The following is a 24,702-nucleotide window of genomic DNA, read 5'->3' as shown; positions in this document are numbered from 1 at the left end:
AATCGTATTTATTGAGTGCTTACTGTGAACAGAGCACTGTACTTGGTAAAAATACGGAAGTGGTTAAAATTACCTTCTTCCATGCAGTAAACTTGAGTATCTGCCCTCTATTCTCTCCCATGCTGCTGCTGCCCAGCAGATTGCCTTCCACTCACTAGCCACTACCCAAGCTAGGAATAGAATGGGTATGCCTCAGCTTGATGCTCCCGCCATAGCCAAGACTGGCAGAATAGAGGAAACTCTATACGTTGCCAACCTGTACTTCCCAAGTGCTTAGTACAGTGCTCTGCACACAGTAAGCACTCAATAAATACAATTGAATGAATGAATGAACTCTCCAGGTGCAATCCTGAGTGGGGAAGAACTGGAATAGATTCAAGTTAATTTGGTTGGAAATAGTCCCTGTCCCTCATGAGGCTCATAGTCTTAAACCCCATTTTACAGATGAGGAAACTGAGGCACAGGTCCTTCTGACTCACAGGACTGTGCTCTCTCTACTAGGCTATGCTGCTTCTCTAATAATAATGAATTCATTTAATCGTACTTATTGAGCACTTACTGCGTGCAAAGCACTGTACTAAGCACTTGGGGGAGTATTATACAACAGACACATTCCCTTCCCACAACAAGCTCACAGTCAAGAAGGGTACATAATAATTATAATATTATATATTATTATTATTATTAAAATGAGGCTGGAAAGAGAAGACCCCAGATACTGAAATCTGAGCCATACCCTGCTAGAAATTCTTCTCTCTAGATCTGCTAAACTCCAGCTGCAGAATTCCTGTTTTCCTTCATTATAAAACTGGCTGATACTAAATTCTTAGAGGATAAAAATCAATGTATGGGACTAGTTCTATGGTTTTTGTCAACTTAATCAAATTTTTTTTTACATATGCAATAACAGACCCATTCAGTTGTTTGTGGAAGCAAATCATGATCTGTTTGGAGCTATTAGTGTAAATGGAAGATTCTGGAAGAAGTGCGCATGTTAGGGTGTATCTATACAAAGTCACAGCAATTTTGTTTTTATAGTACCACCATAGTAACAGCAGTTATGGATTTGTGGTAGGCTTATTCAGATGCTGAAAAAGGAAAAGAAAGATTAAAAATAACTTGAAATGGTTGTTTTCTGTTCTATCAAGGCAGGCAAAGGAGTAGAGGAAGAAAGCAACCTTTATTTAGCTCCATCACTACATCCTTGATAATAGGCAGTGGTGAAAATGATCTGATTTGGGTACAGCATTTATAAAGGATGAGAATTGAGAAATTAGCCCTGGGCTGGGTTCTACTTTCTTTGAGGAATTCTTAGTAAGGGCGGGATGTAGATCGGAAAAGAGGGGATTCCTGTCCAGGGGCTCCCAGAGGACACTGTGAGGTGGGGGAGCTTCTCAGGGTGAGTAGGAAATGGCATTAGCCTCCAGGCCACTAGAGACTAGTTACAAACCTGGGGGAGTGGAATCCTGTGCCAACTCCCTCAGGAGAAGACTTATTAAGTGTTATTTATTTTCCTGTCTGGTTACTTTTGCTATCTTTGCGGTTAATAAACTGTTGTCTTCAGCAAAATCCTCATTTACTGAATGAACTGTAAGTGAAAATTGGCAACTGCACATCTTCTTGGAAGGTAGAAGAGGAAGATGGGGTGGGGGAACTTTCTGAAATACTTCACAGATTCAGAACTTTCCACCCATTTCAGACTACCCCAGCCTAGTAATGCTGGCAAAAAGAAGGATACTATTTCACACTGTTTCAATAGCTATATTGAAAACTGTGGGGACGGCATTATTAAACAACTCATAAACATGCAGGATGTGGAGAGTTTACTTTTTTGTGTATCAGTATGCACAAGAAGAAACTGGCAGATCATACTTTTAAACAGTAGGAATCATCCCAGTGAATAATCGAAGAAGGATAGAAGGAATAGATTTGATCTCTGGTGCAGCTCTGCCAACTGAATACAAGGCACCGTACTGACAACTCCAATCAATCAATCAATCAGTCAATCGTATTTATTGAGTGCTTACTGTGTGCAGAGCACTGTACTAAGCGCTTGGGAAGAACAAGATGGCAACATATAGAGATAGTCCCTACCCAACAGTGGGCTCACAGTCTAAAAGTATTAGACGAGGCTCTTTTTGTTTGCTTGTTCACACAATTCCTGCTGTATGATTCTGGTTCAATCAATCAATCAATCAATCGTATTTATTGAGCGCTTACTATGTGCAGAGCACTATACTAAGCGCTTGGGAAGTACAAATTGGCAACACATAGAGACAGTCCCTACAAATGCTACCAGGTGGAAGAAGACATGCAAATCAGCACTAGTCCTCAGCCTGACAAAATTAGCCCAAGGTTAATGAAAATCACTCTCTTGGAAATAATGTTAATACAGTTGGAATTAGGATTCTCAAAGTTCTTCACCCTATTCTTGCTCAGGGACCTGGTAGAACATCTTTGTCTAATATTGCTAAGTGATGGACAGCTAGTTCAAAGGTTTCTAAAACATCTGCATCCCTGAAAGATTACATATTGTAAGACAAAAGCATTGTGCAAATATGTCCATTAACATCCCTGGGACAGTGTCAGTACTGCAGGTGTTTCAGTGCTGCCTGAAGCTGGAAAAAAAAATCTATTGAATCTTTAGCAATTGTAGATGGGAAATGAAAAATCGTGATAACTGCCCAATTTTTAACATTCTGAGGGAGGGCTGCAATATTTTCCCCTAATAGTAATAACAAATTATGATTGTGGAATTTGTTCAGTGCTTTCCAACTCTATTGTTTTGTACTTTTCCAAGCACATATTTATTCCAATGCTCTGTACAACCCAGTAAGCATTCAGTACATTTTCTTGGTTGATGAGAAGTTGGTTGCATTTTTCTTGTAGTAATAATAGTATTTATTGAATACCCAGTGGATGTCTTGCAGTGTACTAAGCTCTGGGGAAAGTATAACACAAAGAAGAGAGAAGTTTGTACAGAAAGGAACTTGTGCTCTATCCAGGGAAACAGACATTGGAAAAAAATGGGGAGCAGTGTGGTCTAGTGGGAAGAGCATGGACCTTGAAGTCAGAGGACCTGGGTTCTAATACCAAATCTGCCATTTGCCTGCTGTGTGACCTAGGTCAAGTCACTTCACATCTCTGTGTCTCAGTTTCTGTAAAATGAGTACTTAATGCCTGTTCTCTCACCTACTTAGACTGTGAGCTCCATGTGGGACAGGGACTGTGTCTGACCCGATTGCCTTGGATGTACCCCAGTGCTTGGCACAGAGTAAGGGCTTTAAATACCATGTTGATTAGTATTATATTTACTCTGGACATATTTAAATAATATACAATTGAGCAGCCTTTTATACTTCAATTCTGGATATGGGTATGCTTATCTAAGGACTCAGAATGATTGATAATTTTGTATAGACGGGAACACTGGGTGCTGGGAACATTTGTGGGTCAGCAAATTTTTTTTTCCCCTCTCAAGGGCCAGGCGTGAGCCAGATTGTAGAGGGGAAGTGTCTGAGGTCGCAAGGCAGCGAAGCCTGCAGAAAAGGTAACTACTTCCCAGCCCCAGTGTCCAGCCAAGACTCCAGAAAGCTGGATTCCTCTTCCTCTCTGACTTGTTCAGCACACTGAGCAAAGCCTTGTCCCCAGTCCCTGATTTAGAGTCAGAACAAAACAATCTGCCCAGGGCTGAACACAAAACATTCACTGATCTCTGAAGGGAAAGGGAAATGGGTTTCTAGACTGGGGATTGTACTGCAAACCACTAGTCGATACTTCCTCACATTTACCCAGTTTGTCACCATTCCCAAGGCTTAGTTCATCAGTCTCCAAAAAACCCCACCAACTCTTCCTTCTCTGATGTGTGCTGTCGATGGCTTCACTGCTTGCTGGTTTGTTTAGCCTATTTGATATCATATCTCATTACCTCCTGCCTCAGGTTCTATGTTTTCTAATTGCTCATAAGATTAGTCACTTGATTTTTTTTCACTCCTAGCTAATAGACAAGTTTAAGATGAACAAGAATAACTCACAGCCCTGCTCAATACTTAGCATTTTTCCCCAACCTGTCATTCTACGACATATAAAAGCATTAACACTTCCCCCAGCTTTCAAATCAATAAATTAAAATGTAATGCTATTTTTATAATCATATAATAATAATAATAATGGCATTTATTAAGCACTTACAATGTGCGAAGCACTGTTCTAAGCACTGGGTAGGTTAAAAGGTGATCAGGTTGTCCCATGGGGGGCTCACAGACTTAATCCCCATTTTACAGATGAGGTAACTGAGACACAGAGAAGTTAAGTGATTTGCCCAAAGTCACACAACTGACAATCATATGATCATATATTCAACTATGTTCATGTATGAAATTTTAAACATCTTTTTCCCTCTGTAGGTCTATAATTATGACCAAGAGGGCATCAGATTTTGGAGGGGGGTTGGTTTTAATTAAGCTAATGAATGAATGAATGAATGAATGAATGAATCAATCAATCAATCGTATTTATTGAGCGCTTACTGTATGCAGAGCACTGTATTAAGTGCTTGGGAAGTACAAGTCAGGAACACATAGAGACAGTCCCTACCCAACAGTGGGCTCACAGTCTAGAAGGGAGAGACAGAGAACAAAACCAAACATACTGACAAAATAAAATAAATAGAATAGATATGTACAAGTAAGACAAATAAATAGAGTAATAAATATGTACAAACATATGTACAAGTGCTGTGGGGAAGGGAAGAAGGTAATATGGGGGGATGGAGGGGGGATGAGGGGGAGAGGAAGGAAGGGGCTCAGTCTGGGAAGGCCTCCAGGGGGAGGTGAGCTCTCAGTAGGGCCTTGAAGGGAGGAAGAGAGCAAGCTTGGCGGATGGGCAGAGGAAGGGCATTCCAGGCCCGGGGGATGACGTGGGCCGGGGATCTACGGCGGGACAAGCGAGAACGAGGTACAGTGAGGAGATTAGCGGCCGAGGAGCGGAGGGTGCGGACTGGGCTGGAGAAGGAGAGAAGGGAGGTGAGGTGGGGGGGGGCGAGGTGATGGAGAGCCTTGAAGCCCAGGGTTTCTGCCTGATGCGCAAATTGACTGGTAGCCACTGGAGATTTTTGAGGAGGGGAGTAACATGCCCAGAGAGTTTCTGGACAAAGACAATCTGGGCAGCAGCATGAAGTATGGATTGAAGTGGGGAGAGACACGAGGATGGGAGATCAGAGAGAAGGCTGATGCAGTAGTCCAGATGGGACAGGATGAGAGCTTGAACGAGCAGGGTAGCAGTTTGGATGGAGAGAAAAGGGAGGATCTTGGCATGTTGCGGAGCTGAGACCGGCAGGTTTTGGTGACGGCTTGAATGTGAGGGGTGAATGAGAGAGCGGAGTCGAGGATGACACCAAGGTTGTGGGCTTGTGAGACGGGAAGGATGGTAGTGCCATCAACAGAGATGGGGAAGTCAGGGAGAGGGTAGGGTTTGGGAGGGAAGACAAGGAGTTCAGTCTTGGACATGTTGAGTTTTAGGTGGCGGGCAGACATCCAGATGGCGATGTCCTGAAAGCAGGAGGAGATGCGAGCCTGGAGAGAGGGGGAGAGAGCAGGGGCAGAGATGTAGATCTGGGTGTCATCAGCGTAAAGATAATAGCTGAAGCCGTGGGAGCGAATGAGGTCACCAAGGGAGTGCGTGTAGATCGAGAACAGAAGGGGACCAAGCACTGAACCTTGGGGAACCCCCACAGTAAGGGGATGGGAGGGGCAGGTCTACACATAACCTTCTCAAACCCCAAGGTGATGCTGACAGTCCACAAGCTGGAACTTCATTCAGCAGTATGTTCTCCAAACTCTTCAGCAACCCAAGTGTCTGTGCCATGTGAGAGGAGTCCTGAGGCAGTAGCAGGGTAGGCTTGGAGAGTGCGCTGAGGGCCAAATGAGGACTTCTGGGAAGCAGTTTTGTTTGGCAGAGTGGGGACTGGAGGGGTTAAAGCTTTGTTAAACTGATCTAGGGTAGGGTTTCAGGAAGTGTCCCTTGAAGCTAATCCAGTCTCATCTTTCTGACCAAGACATTGCCTAGTCATTCATTCATTCAATTGTATTTATTGAGTACCTACTGTGTGCACAGCACTGTACTAAGCGCTTGGGAAGTACAAGTTGGCAACATATAGAGACGGTTCCTAACCAACAATGGGCTCACAATCTAGAAGGGGGATACAGACAGCAAAACAAAATATATTAACAAAATAAAATAAATAAATAGAATAGTCCATAGTCAAAGGTAACTACATTCTGAGTAAGATCTCTCTGATGAGAAGCAGCATGGCTCAGTGGAAAGAGCATGGGCTTTGGAGTCAGAGGTCATGGGTTCAAATCCCAGCTCTGCCAATTGTCAGCTGAGTGGCTTTGGGCAAGTCACTTAACTTCTCTGGACCTCAGTTCCCTCATCTGTAAAATAGGGATGAAGATTGTGAGCCCCCCATGGGAAACCTGATAACCTTGTAACCTCCCCAGCACTTAGAACAGTGCTTTTCACTTAGTAAGTGCTTAATAAATGTCATTATTATTATTATTATTATGAACACACCAAAATATTTCACTTCCTTAATTATCGAAATGATAATAATAATGATATTTGTTAAGTGCTGACTTTGTGCCAAGCACTGCACTAAGCTAAGGATAGACACAATATTATCAGGTCAGACATAGGCCCTGCCCCACATGGGACATATAGCCTAAGTAGGAGGGAGAACAGTTAGTTGATTAATCCCAAGTTTTGCAGATGAGGAAACTGAGGCCTAGAGAACTAAAGCTTCATGCCCATGGTCACACATCAGGCAAGTGGCAAAGCCAGCGGGCTCAGTAGATAAAGCACGGCCTGGGAGTCAGAAGAACCTGGATTCTAATTCCTGCTCTGCCACTTCCCTGGTGTGTAACCTTGGGCAAGTCACAATTTCTCTGTGCTTCAGTTACCTCATCCGTAAAAAGGTGATTAATACTGTGAGCCCCAGGTGGGACATGGACTGTGTCCAACCTGATTAGCTTATATCTACCCCAGCACTTCCTACACTGCCTGGCACATAGTAAGCACATCATAAATACAATTTTTAAAAATGCCAGATTCAAAACCCAAGTCCTCTGGCTCCCAGACTTGTATTCTTTCCTCTAGGCCACACTGCTTCTCTTCTTTCCCCTCACTTGTGTACTTTAACATGACTTTCCTAACCCCTTCCTGGCTCTCAATTTCTGCTGGCAGCAGACCACCCAGATCTGATCTTCTGCTGTTTTTCCTCTGCCAGATGGAGACCGGCAGGTAGATGGAGCAGGAAAAGGTTCAGTCCCAGCAGCTGCCCTGCTGGCAGGAGGCGGAAGCTGCCAGGAAGACCATGTCTCCCTGAGGGAGAGGAAGTGTTAAAAGGAGCCAGTGTTTCAGCCTGAAAGCAAGTCCGCTTTTTCTCCATTTTTTTTGGCATTCGTTAATCAATCAGCTGCATTTACTGAGCACTTACTGTGTGCAGAACACTTTACTAAGCACTGTATTATATAACAGAGGTGGTAGACTTGTTCCCAGCCCAAGATGAGTTCACAGTCTAGAGGGGAAGATGGGCATTAATATACATAAATTACAGCTATGTACTAAGTGTTGTGGGGCTGAGAGAGGGGTGTAAAAAGGAGCAAGTGCAAGGGTGATGAAGAAGGGAGTGGGAGAAGAGGAAATGAGGATGTAGTCAGAGAAGTCCTCTTGGAGGAGATGTGTCTTCAACAAGGCTTTGAAGGTGGGGAGATGAATTGTCTGTTGGATATGAAGATGGAGGGTGTTTCAGGCCAGCAGAAGGACATTACTACATGCCAGACACTGTACAAAGTGCTGGAGTAGATAAAAGCTAATCAGGTTGGACACAGTTCATATCCCACATGGGGCTCATGGTATTAATTCCCAATTTTCAGATGAGGGAACTGAGGCACAGAGAATTTAAGTGACTTGCCCAAGGTCACCCAGCAGATAAGTGCCTTCGGCACTGTGGAACACCCCCTTCTCCTCAACATGCTATCTGACCTTGGCTTCACAGACTCCATCCTCTCCTGGTTCTCCTCTTATCTCTCTGGTCGTTCATTCTTCAATCTCTTTTGCAGGCTCCTCCTCCCCCTCCCATCCCCTTACTGTGGGGGTTCCCCAAGTTTCAGTGCTTGGTCCCCTTCTGTTCTCGATCTATACTCACTCCCTTGGTGACCTCATTCGCTCCCACGGCTTCAATTATCATCTTTACACTGATGACACCCAGATCTACATCTCTGCCCCTGCTCTCTCCCCCTCTCTCCAGGCTCGCATCTCCTCCTGCCTTCAGGACATCTCCATCTGGATGTCTGCCTGCCACCTAAAACTCAACATGTCCAAGACTGAACTCCTTGTCATCCCTCCCAAACCCTACCCTCTCCCCGACTTTCCCATCTCTGTTGACGGCACTACCATCCTTCCCGTCTCACAAGCCCGGAACCTTGGTGTCATCCTCGACTCCGCTCTCTCATTCACCCCTCACATCCAAGCCGTCACCAAAACCTGCCGGTCTCAGCTCCGCAACATTGCCAAGATCGACCCTTTCCTCTCCATCTACACCGCTACCCTCCTCGTTCAAGCTCTCATCCTATCCCGTCTGGACTACTGCATCAGCTTTCTCTCTGATCTCCCATCCTCGTGTCTCTCCCCACTTCAATCCATACTTCATGCTGCTGCCCAGATTGTCTTTGTCCAGAAATGCTCTGGGCATGTTACTCCCCTCCTCAAAAATCTCCAGGGGCTACCAATCTGCGCATCAGGCAGAAACTCCTCACCCTGGGCTTCAAGGCTCTCCATCACCTCGCCCCCTCCTACCTCCCCTCCCTTCTCTCCTTCTACAGCCCACCCGGCACCCTCCACTCCTCTGCCGCTAATCTCCTCACTGTACCTCGTTCTCGCCTGTCCCGCCATCGATCCCCGGCCCACATCATCCCCCGGGCCTGGAATGCCCTCCCTCTTCCCATCTGCCAAGCTAGCTCTCTTCCTCCCTTCAAGGCCCTACTGAGAGCTCACCTCCTCCTGGAGGCCTTCCCAGACTGAGCCCCTTCCTTCCTCTCCCCCTCGTCCCCCTCTCCACCCCCCATCTTACCTCCTTCCCTTCCCCACAGCACCTGTATATATGTATATATGCTTGTACATATTTATTACTCTATTTATTTATTTATTTATTTTACTTGTACATATCTATTCTATTTATTTTATTTTGTTAGTATGTTTGGTTTTGTTCTCTGTCTCCCCCTTTTAGACTGTGAGCCCACTGTTGGGTAGGGACTGTCTCTATATGTTGCCAACTTGTACTTCCCAAGCGCTTAGTACAGTGCTCGGCACACAGTAAGTGCTCAATAAATACGATTGATGATGATGATGATGATAAGTGTCCGAGCTAGGATTAGAACCCAGGCCCGTGCTCTATCCACTAGACCGTGCTGCTTTACCCACCCACTTGGAGTGCCAGAGGGTGGGGGGACTTACCCTGCATCTGTGACCTCTTCCTCCCTCCTTTTTACCTCAGTATCCTTCTAGCACGAGTGACCCTATCAGAAACACTGGAATCCTGTCCAATGACAGAACGAATATGCAACTGTCCCTCACCTAATTCCACACTAGGACAAGGGGGCTATGACTGGGAAAGGAAGGGATGCTGACGGATGAGAGATGTTGGATGGTACATCCCTAACAATTAGGATGGAGGCCATGGAGGACAATCAATACACAGTTCTTCCAAGGCGCCTTGTGCACCTGCCAGAGACAGAATACTGGGATGAATGAGCTAAGGAACAATCCAGTTCTTATGACCTTATGTCTCCTAGACAGCCCTGCAATGGTTTCTGGGAGCAGGCTGGAACCTGACCTCCACCAACAGTTGGTGAGTCCAGAGGATTAGCTCAAATTTCTTTCAGTTTATTCCAGCACTCCAGTTACCTATAATTTCTCCTTATTGAAACCATAAAAAAGGCAGATGTCAAGGGAGGAAAAGCAGATATTAGCTTCTTAGGGTCATGGATGGAGAAAGCAACACTATCTTTACAGACGTTTTTCCTGAAAGGTATGTTTGCCTCCAGAAATCCTCAACAAAGTAACTACCCCCCTCCATTTAACGAACTGTGATATTTGGTAAGCACTTGCTATGTGACTGTACTCGTCACTGGGGTAGATACAAGTTTGACAGGTCCTACATGGGCTCACAGTCTTAATTAAGTAGGAAAAAGAATTAGGTATTGAGTATCTGTTTTGCACATGAGGGAACTGAGACACAGAAAAGTTAAGTGACTCACCCAAGACTGTTAAGCAGGTAAAGTGGTGGAACTGGGATTAAAACTCAGGTTCCCTGACTCTCAGGCTCGTGCTCCTTTCCACTAGGCCATGCAGCTTCCTGTGCTTTTTCTTCTTATAGTTATTATATTATTATTAGTACATTTTTTATAATATAATTTAATATAATTATTATTCTCCTGCTGCTGCATATTACTATTTTAACGGTCCCCAAACAGAAAATCTTTAATACACAGTTCTCTTGTTTTGCTGTTGCTGTAATGGAGAAATATTTAATAATAATAATAATGGTATTTGTTAAGCACTTCTCTGTGCAAAGCACTGTTCTTAGCACTGGGGAGGTTACAAGGTGATCAGGTTGTCCCAAGGGGGGCTCACAGTTTTAATCCCCATTTTACAGATGAGGTAACTGAGGCACAGAGAAGTTAAGTGACTTGCCCAAAGTCACACAGTTGACAGTTGGTGGATCTGGGATTTGAACCCATGAACTCTGACTCCAAAGCCCGTGCTCTTTCCACTGAGCCATGCTGCTTCTCTAAAGCACTGTTCTAAACACTGGGGTGGATACAAGGTGATCAGGTTGTCCCATGTGGGGCTCACAGTCTTAATCCCCATTTCACAGATGATTGAGGATTACAGATGATTGGGATTGAGGCCCAGAGAAGTTAAGTAATTTGCCCAAAGTCACACAGCTGACAAGTGGCAGATCTGGGATTTGAACCCATGACCTCTGACTCCAAAGCCCAGGTTCTTTCCACTGAGCCACACGGCTTCTCAGAGAAATATTTCTCATGCAACATGTGGATTCCAGAAAAAAAGCCTCAAATTTGTCCAAAGACACAGTTATTTCTCTTTGGTTGTAACCTCGCAGACTGACAAGAGATAGGCTCAAAAGCAGCTTCCAGTTGTGTAATTGAGGTGTGGTCTACTCCCTACAAAGCAGTCTTGTGTCCCTATTTAAAGCAAGCGACATTATCACCCTTAAATAAATAGGTTTTTAAATTCCAGAGTTACTCAAAAGAACATTCTTGCAAAACATTCTCCCAGAATTTTCCATCTACTCTCCTGGGAGGTGACTTTTTGCCCTCCTCTCATCGATCCAGACACCCAAATGGTCTATCGGATTATCAGAGGACTCCAGTACTTTATTGCTCTGACATCTTCCTGTGCTCTGTCATTTTCAGGGATATCTCGGCTTTCCAAGAGTACACCTAGTTCTTGTCTGAAAGGAATCAAACCCAAAGGAGCATAAGAGAGTGGGAGCTTCTCAGTATGGTCTCTCCATACCACTTTGCCTCCTTTTTATCTTCAATCCAACCCTTTCCCCTTCACTGTCTCCCAGCTACTTCTCCTTGTCAGTCAATGGGTGGACATTTCCTACCACACACAGCAATTTTGCTTGGAGGCTAACCATTCCAGCACAGGCCATTTAGTAGGGGATAAAATCTATTTGTATTTGTGGCAGACTGCTTGTTCTGGACATGAAAAATGTATAGCTTTGGGAAAGCATGGAAGTTCATTTCAGGGAGATTGGGTGCCCTTTCTATATCCCTGACAAAGTTTGGATGTCCTGGGAAAGGACATATAAATCTATCTGCTATTGGAATTCAGTAATTGTGGGCTTTCAATATGCAACAGAGAGACTTTTTGGTCATTGTATCAAACAGCTTACTTTCTCCAATCAAACCGCTCATTAAGGAGAATGTCTGCCCACGCTGTTCGAAAACAAAGAAATGAATGTGACCCAAACTGTCTACTAGATTTCCCCCAACCCCTGTTTCCTCTTCTTACTTCCCCTTCCTTTCTCTGCCCTCTCAAACACCTTTAAAGTACTAAATTACCTAAGTCTAATACATGTCCTGGATGACAAGAAGTATGCTATCTCACTGTGCAACAGATTTCATTCCAGACAATTCACGCCAGTAAACACCAGGGTCAAATTTTACTGTAATTCTCCCACAGAGTCTGCAGGCCAAATAGTAAAAATGCAGCTTGACACTCATGTGTATTACACTTTCTTCCGCTTCTCACAACCCAACATGATTCATGACCTTGTAACCTCCCAAGTGCTTAGAACAGTGATTTGCACGTAGTAAGGGCTTAATAAATGCCATTATTATTATTATGTGCTCTCCTGCTGCTTTGATCTTCATTCTCCATAAACCAGAACATCAGAAAATTTCACCTATCCCCATCCCCAGATGTAAACATTCACACGCAAACACGCGTGCGCACATACACACACACACACAAAATATACCATTCCTCTTCAAAACACACTCTATTTGTGTTAACATTATTGCTTTAGGTTGGTAGCCTCATAGCTTGTTACCTCAACCTGCTATTGTATTTGAAATAATAGTTGAGGGGTGTAGAGGAGGGAGGAGGAGGAGGAGGAAAGAGAATGGAGAAACAGAGAGAGATAGTGGGGTGAGCAGATGGTTGGGAAGGCAGGCAGAAGGGGATGAGAGAGAGAGGGGAGGAGAGAGGCAGAGTTGGGGGGAAGATAGAGTCGTTATGCCTCTGATAAATGAGAATGAAATGAAGAATAACCACTTTCTTAAGAGTGAAGATGGAGTTACGACATTTAAAAACGAACCCTTTGCTTTTATCATTAATTTTATGAGTTGAAAAATAATGACATAGGAAACAAATCACTTATGTGTGATAATAGCCAAGGTGATTGTTTTAAAAGCTCATGAAGAAACTCCTAGCAGATGCTACTCTCTTGTGATTCTTCTTTTGTAAGCTACACTACCCAGAACCTCTGGGGGAAAACCCAACCAAAGACAACACCCAATTAGGAAAGCCCGTTTCAAATGAGTCTCACACGGCTCAATGTGTTTTGAACACAATTTTAGATACTGAATGTGGTGAGCCCATGGAGGTTAGAGGTGCTTCTCTATAGAGAGAAATGATTCTTCATCAGTTTCTATAATTGGCTTTTTTCCAGTCCATTACTTTCCCTCCGGGTTTATGGGCCAGGGGTGAGTAGGAAATACATTCATATTTTTGCAGACTGGGGAGACTGAAGTACAGAAAAGGGAAGCAATAATGTGGCCTAATGGAAAGATCTTGGGCCTGGAAGTCAGAGGACCTGCGTTTTAATTCTGATTTCACCACATGGTTGTTGTGTGGCCTTGGCCAAATCACTTAATTGCTCTGTGACTCAGTTTCCTCATATGTCAAACAGGGAATTAATACCTAGTCTCCCTCCTAATTATATGGTGAACCCCATGTGAAACAAGTCTGATCGGATTATCTTCCATCTTCCTCAGTGCTTAGCACAATGATTGGCACGTGGTAAACACTTAACAAATACCACAGTTATTAAGTGCTTTTGCAACACAAGCATAAGAAGAGATCAGAGCAGAGCCTACACATCCCAACTCCCAAAGCACTAGGTATTTGGCAACTTTGTTTCTTATTAGAACAGAAGTGTTTTGTTCAGGTCGAAAGCCTAGACTCTGGGAGTAAATTTTGTATAAGTGGATTTTACTAAAGGACTGAGTTCTTCCACAATTAATTCCACACTACTCCCTTAGCCTCATCTTTTGATCACTAAAAGTAAAACAATTCCCTATTGTCCTGACTACTGAATCATTAATGATTAGCTGTACAGATTGTAGACTAAGCTTTTCCTGCTCCTTGCTCCCTCCACATACCTCATCATTAAGATTGTGGTATTTGTTAAGTACATACCCTGTACCAACCACCATTCTAAGAACTGATATAGATAGAATAGAAACAGAACAGACACCATCCCTGACCCACGTGGGACATCTTTGGACATTTCATTGCCCCGAGGCATCTTGACACAGATTTGGGTTGGAGAGGGGAGTAAAAATCAAATCCAGTCTTTTTACAATTCTAGTTCACATTCTGAACTGAGATTTGAGGATTAGCTGTGTAATTCCCACTGCCACAGGTCAATTTGATCTCTCTCTCCAAGAGAACTTGACTGGATTGCTTTAAGAAATGTGGCTCCAACTTCTCTCTTGGTTTTGTGCCCAGTGCCAGAACCAACTTTGGCATTCACTCTGCCTGGGAGGGAAACCTGGTCCTGAATATGGACATAAATAGATGCCATTACTGGAAAAACTGCCCCTTATTTTCACATACAGTCTGTCTCTATCTCCTGCTTCTTTTTGCTGTAGAGTCTCCGGTATTTGCCCCTCCCTCACTAGCTGTAGAGTTGCATCCTTCTGAGCTGTGGAATTCCACAGTCTCCTCTCCTCTGTTAGCATTGCTCCCCTTCAATCACCCTTGAATGTTGCAGTTAAATCACCATCTCCGCCCACAGCTTTGACCAATGTGCTCTTTTTGAGGACCCTGAAGCGACCTCCTGTCAGCCACCATTACATTAAAAGAGGAGGCAGATTAGAGCCTACATTTCTGCTACAACAAAGTCGCTTGACCTATCGGTGCCTTATTTTAAGTGCTAAATGAGAGCTATTAACACACGCCCATCTTCTGTCTCCAAGGATGAGATCTGGATTTTCATGGAATTGTGGGGTCGAAAGGGACCTTGAGAAGTCATCATAGCCAGTATCCTGGCTCTATACAGGTGACTGAGTCGGCCATCTTTGAGAGATGGATGTTTAGAAAGATCTCTAGGAGTAGAAAGGCCACCTCACCCCTCAATAACTGACAGTCAAGAAGGTCTTTCTCGTGTCCAGCCAAAAGTCCCTTTCCTCTTCGTGATCCTCAGTGGATGAAGTGAGGATCCCCTTCATAAATACACTGCACATGCTTGAAAATATTTACTAGGTCATCCCCCTAACATCCTTTGCCCCACAACTTTCTACTCCCAGCAAAATAACGCTTTTTCTCATAGGACTGATTCTTCTGCCCCTTAACTCATTTTTCAGTGACAAAAATGGAAACAAAATGAACGAGTGAAACACAGCCCAGTAAACATACATTATGGTGATCTATGCTAACATTATGGAGTTGCTGGAAGAATTAGAAACTGAAAATGCCAGACCACATCTAGGAAGGCTTCATGGGAGGGGTGAGCTGTTTCAAAACAATTTGAAAAGGGAAGGGGAATGATGAAGTGAAAAGAAGAGAAGAGGGCACTCCAGGTGGCCATTTCTCATTGCTGTACATCATGTAGTGCCACAGAACTGAACTGCATGGTGCATTTTCAGAATGTGCATTTTCTCCGTTCCCGAGAAGCCCGCCCGCCATCACACCGCGCGGCCTTGCTGCTCCCGGAAGGCTCCTCTCCTCAGAGCGCCGCCACTGACGCCCGGGACTCCGTTCCCGAGAGGCCCTCCCGCCTGCCCGCCCGCCATCACAGCGCCCCCCACGGACGCCCCCCCTGCTTCCACCCCCCCCACTTAGGAGGCCTTCCGTAAAGTGCCCCCCATTCCCCCCCTCCTTCCCGATCCGGTCCTGACTGACTCTCCCCCCGCCCCCAGGTAAAAAACCCTCGTTAGCACCATGTTACATTAACGACAACCTCATTGGCACCTCCTCAGCCCTCCCGTGCTAGTTGACTGTTGGCTCCTCTCCCCAGGTATCTCCGCTCCCTGACCCCCCTTAACAGACCCACCCTACTCCAGCACTTAATATTTTGTATCTGCTCTCTGTGACATCATTATCTGCCAATTTTATTATTCCCATAGCATATTGATTGTTTAACTACACCCTGTGATGCCATCACCTACTTATATCATTCCTACTGTTTTATTGCTTCTGCATCTCAATTGTTAACCTCCCACCATACTGTCACTCGTCCTGCTAACCTCACCATGAACTTTCAATTCCCTAGCTCCCAACTGCCATTCCCATTCCTCACCTTCCCCTTCCCCTCTCCCACCAGCTTTTTCCCTCCCTCTCCCCCACCAAGACCACTCCCCCTCACCCCCTACCAAGGATCCCTCTGTACCAGCGCCAGCCCTCCGCTCCTCCCTCCCGGCCCCCTCCCTCCCCTTCTCCCCGCCCCCACCCCATCCCAGTTCTCCTCTCCCATCGCCACCCCCCTTCCCACTCTCCCCGCCCAGGCCCCCGCCAACTCATCCCAATCCAAACCCTCCCCACCCCTCGCACCCTTCCCCCTCCCTCCCCTCCCTCGACAGCTGCTGCCAAGTGTGGCCTCTGGAACCCCTGCTCCGTTTTAAGTAAGATCCCTTTCATCCTGGACCTATTCCTTTCCAGCTCTCTACTCCTCCTCGCCCTAACTGAAACTTGGCTGTCACCAGACGACACGGTCTCTTCTGTTGCTCTCTGCAGTGCAGGCCTCTTCTTCTCCCATTCCCCCAGACTCACCGGAAAAGGAGGAGGTGTCGGTTTCCTTCTCGCCCCCCAATGTCACTTTCGCACTATCCCTCCTCCCCCTTCCCTTTCCTTCCCTTCCTTTGAAGCCCACATTATTCGCCTCTACCACCCCCTCCAGATTCTTGTAGCGGTCATCTACCGCCCTCCTGGCCCCACTTCCAACTTCTTTAACGACTTTGACCCCTTCCTCACCTTCCTTCTCTCCTTCTCCATGCCCACTCTGATCCTCGGAGACTTCAATAACCACATGGATATCCCTAACGACTCTTCTGCCGCCCGCCTTCTATCTCTCCTTGACGCTGCCAACCTCTTCCTCCACCTCACCTCACCCACTCACCAACTTGGTCATACCCTCGACCTCATCATCTCCTACCGCTGCACTGTGTCCACCCTCACCAACTCTGAAGTCCCTCTCTCTGATCATAATCTTCTCTCCTGCCTCCTCTCTCACACTCCTTCCCCCTGTAAATCCATATTACTCCCTCACAGAGATCTCCGCTCTCTTGACCCCACCCATCTTTCGGAGCGCCTCACACCCCACCTCGCCTCCCTCTCCTCTCTACCCAGTCTTGATGATCAGATTACTGCTCTCAAGTCTACCCTTTCTATCAGCTAGACTCACTCGCTCCCCTTTCCCTTCGCCGCTCTCGTACCACTAACCCACAGCCCTGGTTCACTGCCACCATCCGCCTCGTTCGCTCTTATGCTCAAGCTGCCGAACGCTGCTGGCGAAAATCTAAACACCATGCCAACCTCGTTCACTTCAAGTTTATCCTTTCCTGCCTTAACTCAGCCCTCTCTTCTGCCAGACAAAACTATTTCTCCTCCCTTATTGAAACCCATGCCCATCACCCCCGCCAGCTCTTCCGTACATTCAACTCCCTTCTCAGGCCCCCGGTTCCTCCCCCTCCTCCTTCCCTCACCCCCAACGGTCTGGCCTCCTACTTCATTAACAAAATTAAATCCATCAGGTCCGACCTCCCCAAAGTCACTTCCCCCCCTTCTCCAACCCTCGGCTCTCAACACTCTCTGCTACTCTCCCATCCTTCCCAGCAGTGTCCTCAGAGGAGCTCTCCTCCCTCCTCTCAAGCGCTACTCCGGTCACCTGTGCTTCTGACCCCATTCCCTCTCATCTCATGAAATCTCTCGCTCCATCCCTTCTCCCCTCCTTAACTTCCATCTTCAACCGCTCACTCTCCACTGGTTCCTTCCCCTCTGCCTTCAAACATGCCCATGTCTCTCCCATCCTAAAAAAACCCTCTCTTGACCCCACCTCACCTTCTAGTTATCGTCCCATATCCCTCCTACCATTCCTTTCCAAACTCCTTGAACGAGTTGTCTTCACTCGCTACCTAGAATTCCTCAACAACTCTCTCCTCGACCCCCTCCAGTCTGGCTTCTGTCCCCTACATTCCACGGAAACTGCCCTCTCAAAGGTCACCAATGACCTCCTGCTTGCCTAATCCAACGGCTCCTACTCTGTCCTAATCCTCCTCGACCTCTCAGCTGTCTTTGACACTGTGGACCACCCCCTTCTTCTCAACACGCTATCTGACCTTGGCTTCACAGAATCCGTCCTCTCCTGGTTCTCCTCTTACTTCTCCGGTCGTTCTTTCTCAGTCTCTTTTTCAGGGTCCTCCTCCCCCTCCCATTCTCTCACTGTGGGGGTTCCCCAAGGTTCAGTGCTTGGTCCCCTTCTGTTCTCGATCTACACGCACTCCCTTGGTGACCTCATTCGCTCCCACGGCTTCAACTATCATCTCTATGCTGATGACACCCAGATCTACATCTCTGCCCCTGCTCTCTCCCCCTCTCTCCAGGCTCGCATCTCCTCCTGCCTTCAGGAGATCTCCATTTGGATGTCTGCCCGCCACCTAAAGCTCAACATGTCGAAGACTGAACTTCTTGTCTTCCCTCCCAAACCTTGCCCTCTCCCTGACTTTCCCATCTCTGTTGACGGCACTACCATCCTTCCCGTCTCACAAGCCCGCAACCTTGGTGTCATCCTCGACTCCGCTCTCTCATTCACCCCTCACATCCAAGCCGTCACCAAAACCTGCCGGTCTCAGCTCCGCAACATTGCCAAGATCCGCCCTTTCCTCTCCATCCAAACTGCTACCCTGCTCATTCAAGCTCTCATCCTATCCCGTCTGGACTACTGCACCAGCCTTCTCTCTGATCTCCCATCCTCGTGTCTCTCTCCACTTCAATCCATACTTCATGCTGCTGCCCGGATTATCTTTGTCCAGAAACGCTCTGGGCATATTACTCCCCTCCTCAATAATCTCCAATGGCTACCAATCAATCTGCGCATCAGGCAGAAACTCCTCACCCTGGGCTTCAAGGCTCTCCATCACCTTTCCCCCTCCTACCTCACTTCCCTTCTCTCCTTCTACTGCCCAGCCCGCACCCTCTGCTCCTCCACCGCTAATCTCCTCACCGTACCTCGTTCTCGCCTGTCCCACCACCGACCCCCGGCCCACGTCATCCCCCGGGCCTGGAATGCCCTCCCTCTGCCCATCCGCCAAGCTTGCTCTCTTCCTCCCTTCAAGGCCCTACTGAGAGCTCACCTCCTCCAGGAGGCCTTCCCAGACTGAGCCCCTTCCTTCCTCTCCCCCTCGTCCCCCTCTCCATCCCCCCCATCTTACCTCCTTCCCTTCCCCACAGCACCTGTATATATGTATATATGTTTGTACATATTTTTTACTCTATTTACTTATTTATTTGTACATATCTATTCTATTTATTTTATTTTGTTAGTATGTTTGGTTTTGTTCTCTGTCTCCCCCTTTTAGACTGTGAGCCCACTGTTGGGTAGGGACTGTCTCTATATGTTGCCAATTTGTACTTCCCAAGCGCTTAGTACAGTGCTCTGCACATAGTAAGCGCTCAATAAATACGATTGATGATGATGATGATGATGATGATGATGATGATGATTTTTACTGGAGATAGTTTTGGCAAAATCTTCTTGGTGACTATATGGTTTATATCTATTAATAATTGTGGTATTTATTAAGAGCTTACTATTACTGGAAAGAGCACTGTCTTGGGAGTCAGAGGATGTAGGTTCTAATCCCAGTTCCACCACTTGTCTTCTGTATGATGGTGGGCAAGCCATTTAACTTCTCTGTGCCTCAGTGACCTCTTCTGTAAAATGGGGATTAAGACTTTGAGCCCCACGTGGGACAACTTGATTACCTTGTATCTACCCCAGCTCTTAGAACAGGGCTTGGCACATAGTATGTGCTTAACAAATACCATTATTATTATTATTGTTATTATCTAAGATACAAGATGATCAGGTCTCACATGGAGCTCACAGTCCAAGTATGAGGAGAAGAGTTATTGAATCCCCATTTTGCAGATGAGGGAACTGAGGCACAGAGAAGTAAAGGGAATAGCCCAAGGTCACACTGCAGATGAGTGGTGGAGCTGAGGTTGGAACCCAGGTCTTCTGACAATTAAGCCCATGTTCTTTCCATTAGGCAACACTGCTTCTCATTACACGTAACATATAGATGATATTGATAAGCTGTCAGCATAAGTTGCTTCACACCGCTTTACTAGACTAATATAATAGTGGATGTCAAAATTTTTCCAAAAGCTTTGGAAAATGTATACATTTTCATGGCTGAATTTTAAAGTCCTTTTCAAGTCACTTGGGATTAGGTTCTTATTGCAGAGTTTTTACAATCCCCAATTCATTTTGACACTATATTTCCCAGAAATTCCATCTTTTCTCCTCAAAATTAATTGGCAAGGGCATAGGCATTTAGACAGTAATAATAATGGTGATATTTGGTAAGGAAAAACAGCTATTTAACCAAATTTTACAGATCAGGAAACTGAGGCACAAGATGCTAAATAATTTGCCCAAGTTTCCACAGGAGGCAAATAACTGAGCTGGGATTAGAACTCAGATTCCCAGACTCTTGGTCAGAAAATAAAACCCATTCTTGCTCCATGTATTTATTGTCTAACTCTATTTATGTTTTCTTGTTCTAGTAAACCTGATCCTAGCAAAATACCACTCTGATTTATAGATTGTTTTTCATCTGAAGATCTCAAAACATTTTTTGACAACTCTAACATTTTATAAATGGGGGCATTAAAGCTCATAGAAATTCAGTGATATCCAAGATTACTAAATTGAGCAATGGAGAAGCCCGGGACTCCCTTGAAATGACCAGACTATATTACCTCCAATAACAAGGTCCTGAAAAAAAGCAGGCCCATTGTTGATTCCTGGAGCTTTGATGGGACCTGGGTTTTGCTTTGTCTTAGAGACCAGGATAGCTCAGCCTCAGAGCTAAACAATCTACTTTGTCCATGCAAGGCCATAAATATAGTAGTATTGTTTTCATAAGGCCTGGCTCAACTGCATTTACTTTCCTTTGGGCACTGTTTCAAAAATTCCTGACGAACAGTAAAAGGTTAATGCTTGACCTCATTCTAGTTGAATGATTCAGACAGCAATACTGAGGAGGGTAAATTAAGTGGAATCCAGTACTGTCAATACAAAACTGATGCAAAAAGACAGAGACATTTCATGTGGTCTTCCAGAAGAAAGTGTGAATAAGCTTCTCTGTAGTTTGACATGTCTAAGATTAAATACTTTCATATAAAAGGAGGTCTCTCTTCATATCCCACAGAAGATTAGAGGCAATAAAGTTTGTTTCCAAGTCACTAAGAAGAATGATACCTGCTATTTGTGTGATAAAAACTACTTGACCAAAAGCATTTCTATATACCCAAGGATTATAGCACTCCAACTACATGAATTCACATTCCTACAAACCTGAACCCAAATCCCTTTCTTACTCCAGTGGCATTTAGAAATTCTAAACTGATAAACCTGGGCAGGTAATTGACACAAACCCATCTTTGACCAATTCAAAGTGACAAAGTATACTTTTAATATGTAACTAACCACTTCCCAGGAAAAATGAATCATGCCGACTTGGCAAAGTTCTCTCTCTGACTTGGCAAATCTCTTCATTTGAATCCCACTGGTTACAAACAGCAACATTAGCCATCTGAAATGACAATTTAGTCACACACTGACACACACAAACAGACACACAGGGACATACACTCAGTCCAAAACCCAGAAGTTGCATCATTAAGCCAGCTTCCCCCCAGGCCAGACCCAGGCTTTCCCTCTCCCCTGCTGAGAACCATTCCACACAGCAGACCTCACAGTTAAATAAAAAAAACTATAATTACACTAGCCAGACTCTAATTTTGAAAAAGCATCAGCAAAGCCAGTCTCCCCATTACTCCGCAGTCCCCTGGCTGACAAAGGAATGATGAGCTTAAAACAAATGAGGCTCAGGCTGAGTTAAAATGAAAATCTGCTCCAGCAGTAGAGGCTGGGAAATTCAGTGGGGAAGGAAGAGAAGGTGGTGGGGTGGTGAAAACAGACCGCTGAAGTCTGGTGGCACAGTACAGGGGCTAACGTTTTCACCAGCATGTTGAAGGTCAGAAACTTTTCCATGTTTGCCCACCCTCCCTGCCTGGTTCTTCCACCTAATGGGTAGAACAATTCAAAACCCTAAAAGTAGTTAGCTGTCAAGAAAGACGTTGTGTCCTGAGAATGAAGAGAGGGAAGAGGGAAGAGGGTAGATGTTTTTACCTAGATTGCTGGAGACCTTCAAACCTAGGAACCATTTTCCAGGGCCCCATGTGAACTCTAATGGGGTTGGGGGAGGGGGCAACTGAATGCTCCCATACAAACACAGCATATCACACCCCCTTACCTGGACCATCACTAGAGATTTCTCCCCTCCCCCATCATTTTCAATTGCTCTTTGGTGTCTGACTACATTGAGAGTCTGGGGCAACTTGGCAACTGCCTAAAGCAGGCCCATGGTCCACTCTAAAATTTATTATTATTATTGTTAGCAATAATAATATTTGTTAAACACTGTGCGTCAAGCCCTGTTCCTCAATAACTTCAAAAGCTTCCAGGGCATTCAGCACTAAACGTTTTGCCAGACTGATTCTGCACAAAGCAAAACATCAGTATTCAAGCCCAATGGACCCTACTGCAAAAGAATAAGGAAAAAAAAAGTTTCAAAGCCTAGGAAAATAGATAAGACAGATCAAAGACCCTCATGACATGGTCCTAGACCATGACAAAATCAAACATCTCTGTTCTACAGAAACAAAAAAGAGTTGTCCCTTCAACTGAATTTAAAGCCTGCTTCCTTCCCCAATTCAAACAGTCTTCTTTGTTTCCCTCTGGTCAGCGCCCAAGTATCCAAGTGCATTAAGTGATTTGATAGCTGAGGTTCCCTGTCTTTTTGGCTGCAGTGTTTTTTAAACCGGGAGGCTAAGTACACAGCAAGCATCAGCAATGCACACATGTACAGAGAAAATAAAAACCAATGCTTCCCATTTGCTACCCCCAACCAATTCCCACTCTCCCTCAAACATATGCGCGGACAAGATCACGGCACTCACCGCTGCTTCCCGCGACTGCAGTTGCTGCAAATTTGTTTGATCTCCTTGCCTATGTGACAGTGTATCACAAAAGACACATTTTTGTTAGGGGCGGGTTCCTTCAGTGGCCTCATCCTCATCAGGTAAAAAGCTCTCTTTTTAGGCTCTTCCCCACTCATCTCGGAAGCCGAGCCCTCCTTGCTGCCCGAAGAGAAGGAAAACATCCCAGACCGCCTGATTGTGTGGAATCTCTCATCCATTCCCGCTCGCCTTACCACTGCTCTCTCTCTCCCCTTTTCTCTCATACATAGACACACGAACACTTCCCTTCTCTTTACCTACCACGGATGAAAAAAGCAGGGAGGTGGAGAGGAAGTCCAGGAGAAGCAATGACTTCGTCTTGGTGACCCCTGTGACCTGCCTGCCCAAACCAATCCAAATCAGCATGGCTGGCAGGTTGTTCTCAGCAAGCAATGCCTCAGTCTAGATCTCTACCTTGCTGTACGAACACACACACACATCCTCTCCCCCTCCCCTTTGCACACAAGACATTTCAAATATTTTCATCAGCAGAGCTTTGCCATTTTCAGCTACCTTTTCTTGCTACATGCATTCCATGAGTGAACGGACACTTTCTGCTTCTTCCCTCTCCCTCTCCTCCTCTGCCAAATCAATGAAAGAATTGTTAGACAGAGACTCCTCCAGTATCAAAGCGAAAACTTCACGCTGCCTCTCTTGTGTTGGAATAAGCTTCATCCCCTAGCCCAGTGAACACAATATTTTCCTCTCACTTAAGGAGGAAGAGGGGAGCTTGCTGTAATGGAATAAGTATTTGGCAATAAACTACAGGAATTCACCAGTGTATCAGTGACCCTCTGACAATGTCTCGGTTTGTCTAAGAGCATCAGATGAACCATCCTTTGCATTTACCTCCCTTCCCAGTGATAATATATTGGTTAATGTTTCCTACTCCCAATCTGGTGTCTTTAGAAATGACCCTAACCTCCACTGAAGAAGGCTCATTCTGATAAGTGACTCCAAGTCAGACTTGGTCAAGGAGGGCAACTTGGAGAAACCTATGACTCATCTGGGATGAATGTTCATTCTCTAGTTGAAGAATGCAGTTCCTGTTGGCCCAAACTCTTTGGTCTCCCTAGACTCAGCACCTGGATATTGAATTTGTGAGTCAGGCTGGCACAAAACTGCAGAATTGGGTGAGTTCAGGTAGCCTTCACCTGGCTTGCTGCTCGGCATAGTACCTGATACGCATCTATTGTGTGTAAGGCACTGTATTAAGATAGAGAACAATCGAGTTAGAAGACACATTTCGGGCTCTCGAGGAGCTTACAACTCACTGTCAGACTGAGGGGAAGGGAAAGAAAGAGATGGTATTTAAATGCTTACATGGATTTACTTGCTGATCTACGTTGCGGAAGACAAAAACAAGTAGCTCAGAACGACTTTTTGATCTGCATTTACTTCAGCCACTACAGCGCTATTTCTCTTTTAACTTATTTGGTTTCTCACAGGGGCCCACTTTTAAAAAAAAATCTTCACCCCCAATTTTGTCATGCCTATCCAGTTTGGACTGGATCTCTCCTCCTAGTCTGCCCTCATTAAGAAGCTTCATCTCAAGAAATGATCCCTCTTCTCCTC

The 24,702-nt window shown here is 45.4% G+C and overlaps 1 protein-coding gene across 4 annotated transcripts in view; it reads right to left on the bottom strand.

The window, feature by feature from the left end:
• PHACTR1 (phosphatase and actin regulator 1) overlaps positions 1-24,702 on the bottom strand; it is a 320,885-nt gene that overhangs the window by 105,384 nt on the left and 190,799 nt on the right. The window contains exon 1 of one of the 4 annotated variants that reach the window (XM_038768073.1): positions 23,641-23,699. The exons of the other annotated variants lie outside the window; for them this stretch is intronic. Within the exon in view, the coding sequence (XP_038624001.1) occupies positions 23,641-23,659 (19 nt within the window). The 5' untranslated portion in view covers positions 23,660-23,699. Of the gene's footprint in view, positions 1-23,640; positions 23,700-24,702 lie in introns of those variants that run through there. 4 annotated transcript variants of the gene reach the window in all.

This window comes from Tachyglossus aculeatus, chromosome Y2 (genome assembly GCF_015852505.1).
Source record: "Tachyglossus aculeatus isolate mTacAcu1 chromosome Y2, mTacAcu1.pri, whole genome shotgun sequence".
NCBI classification, from domain to species: Eukaryota; Metazoa; Chordata; class Mammalia; order Monotremata; family Tachyglossidae; genus Tachyglossus; species Tachyglossus aculeatus.
This window is presented reverse-complemented; position numbering and strand designations above follow the sequence as displayed.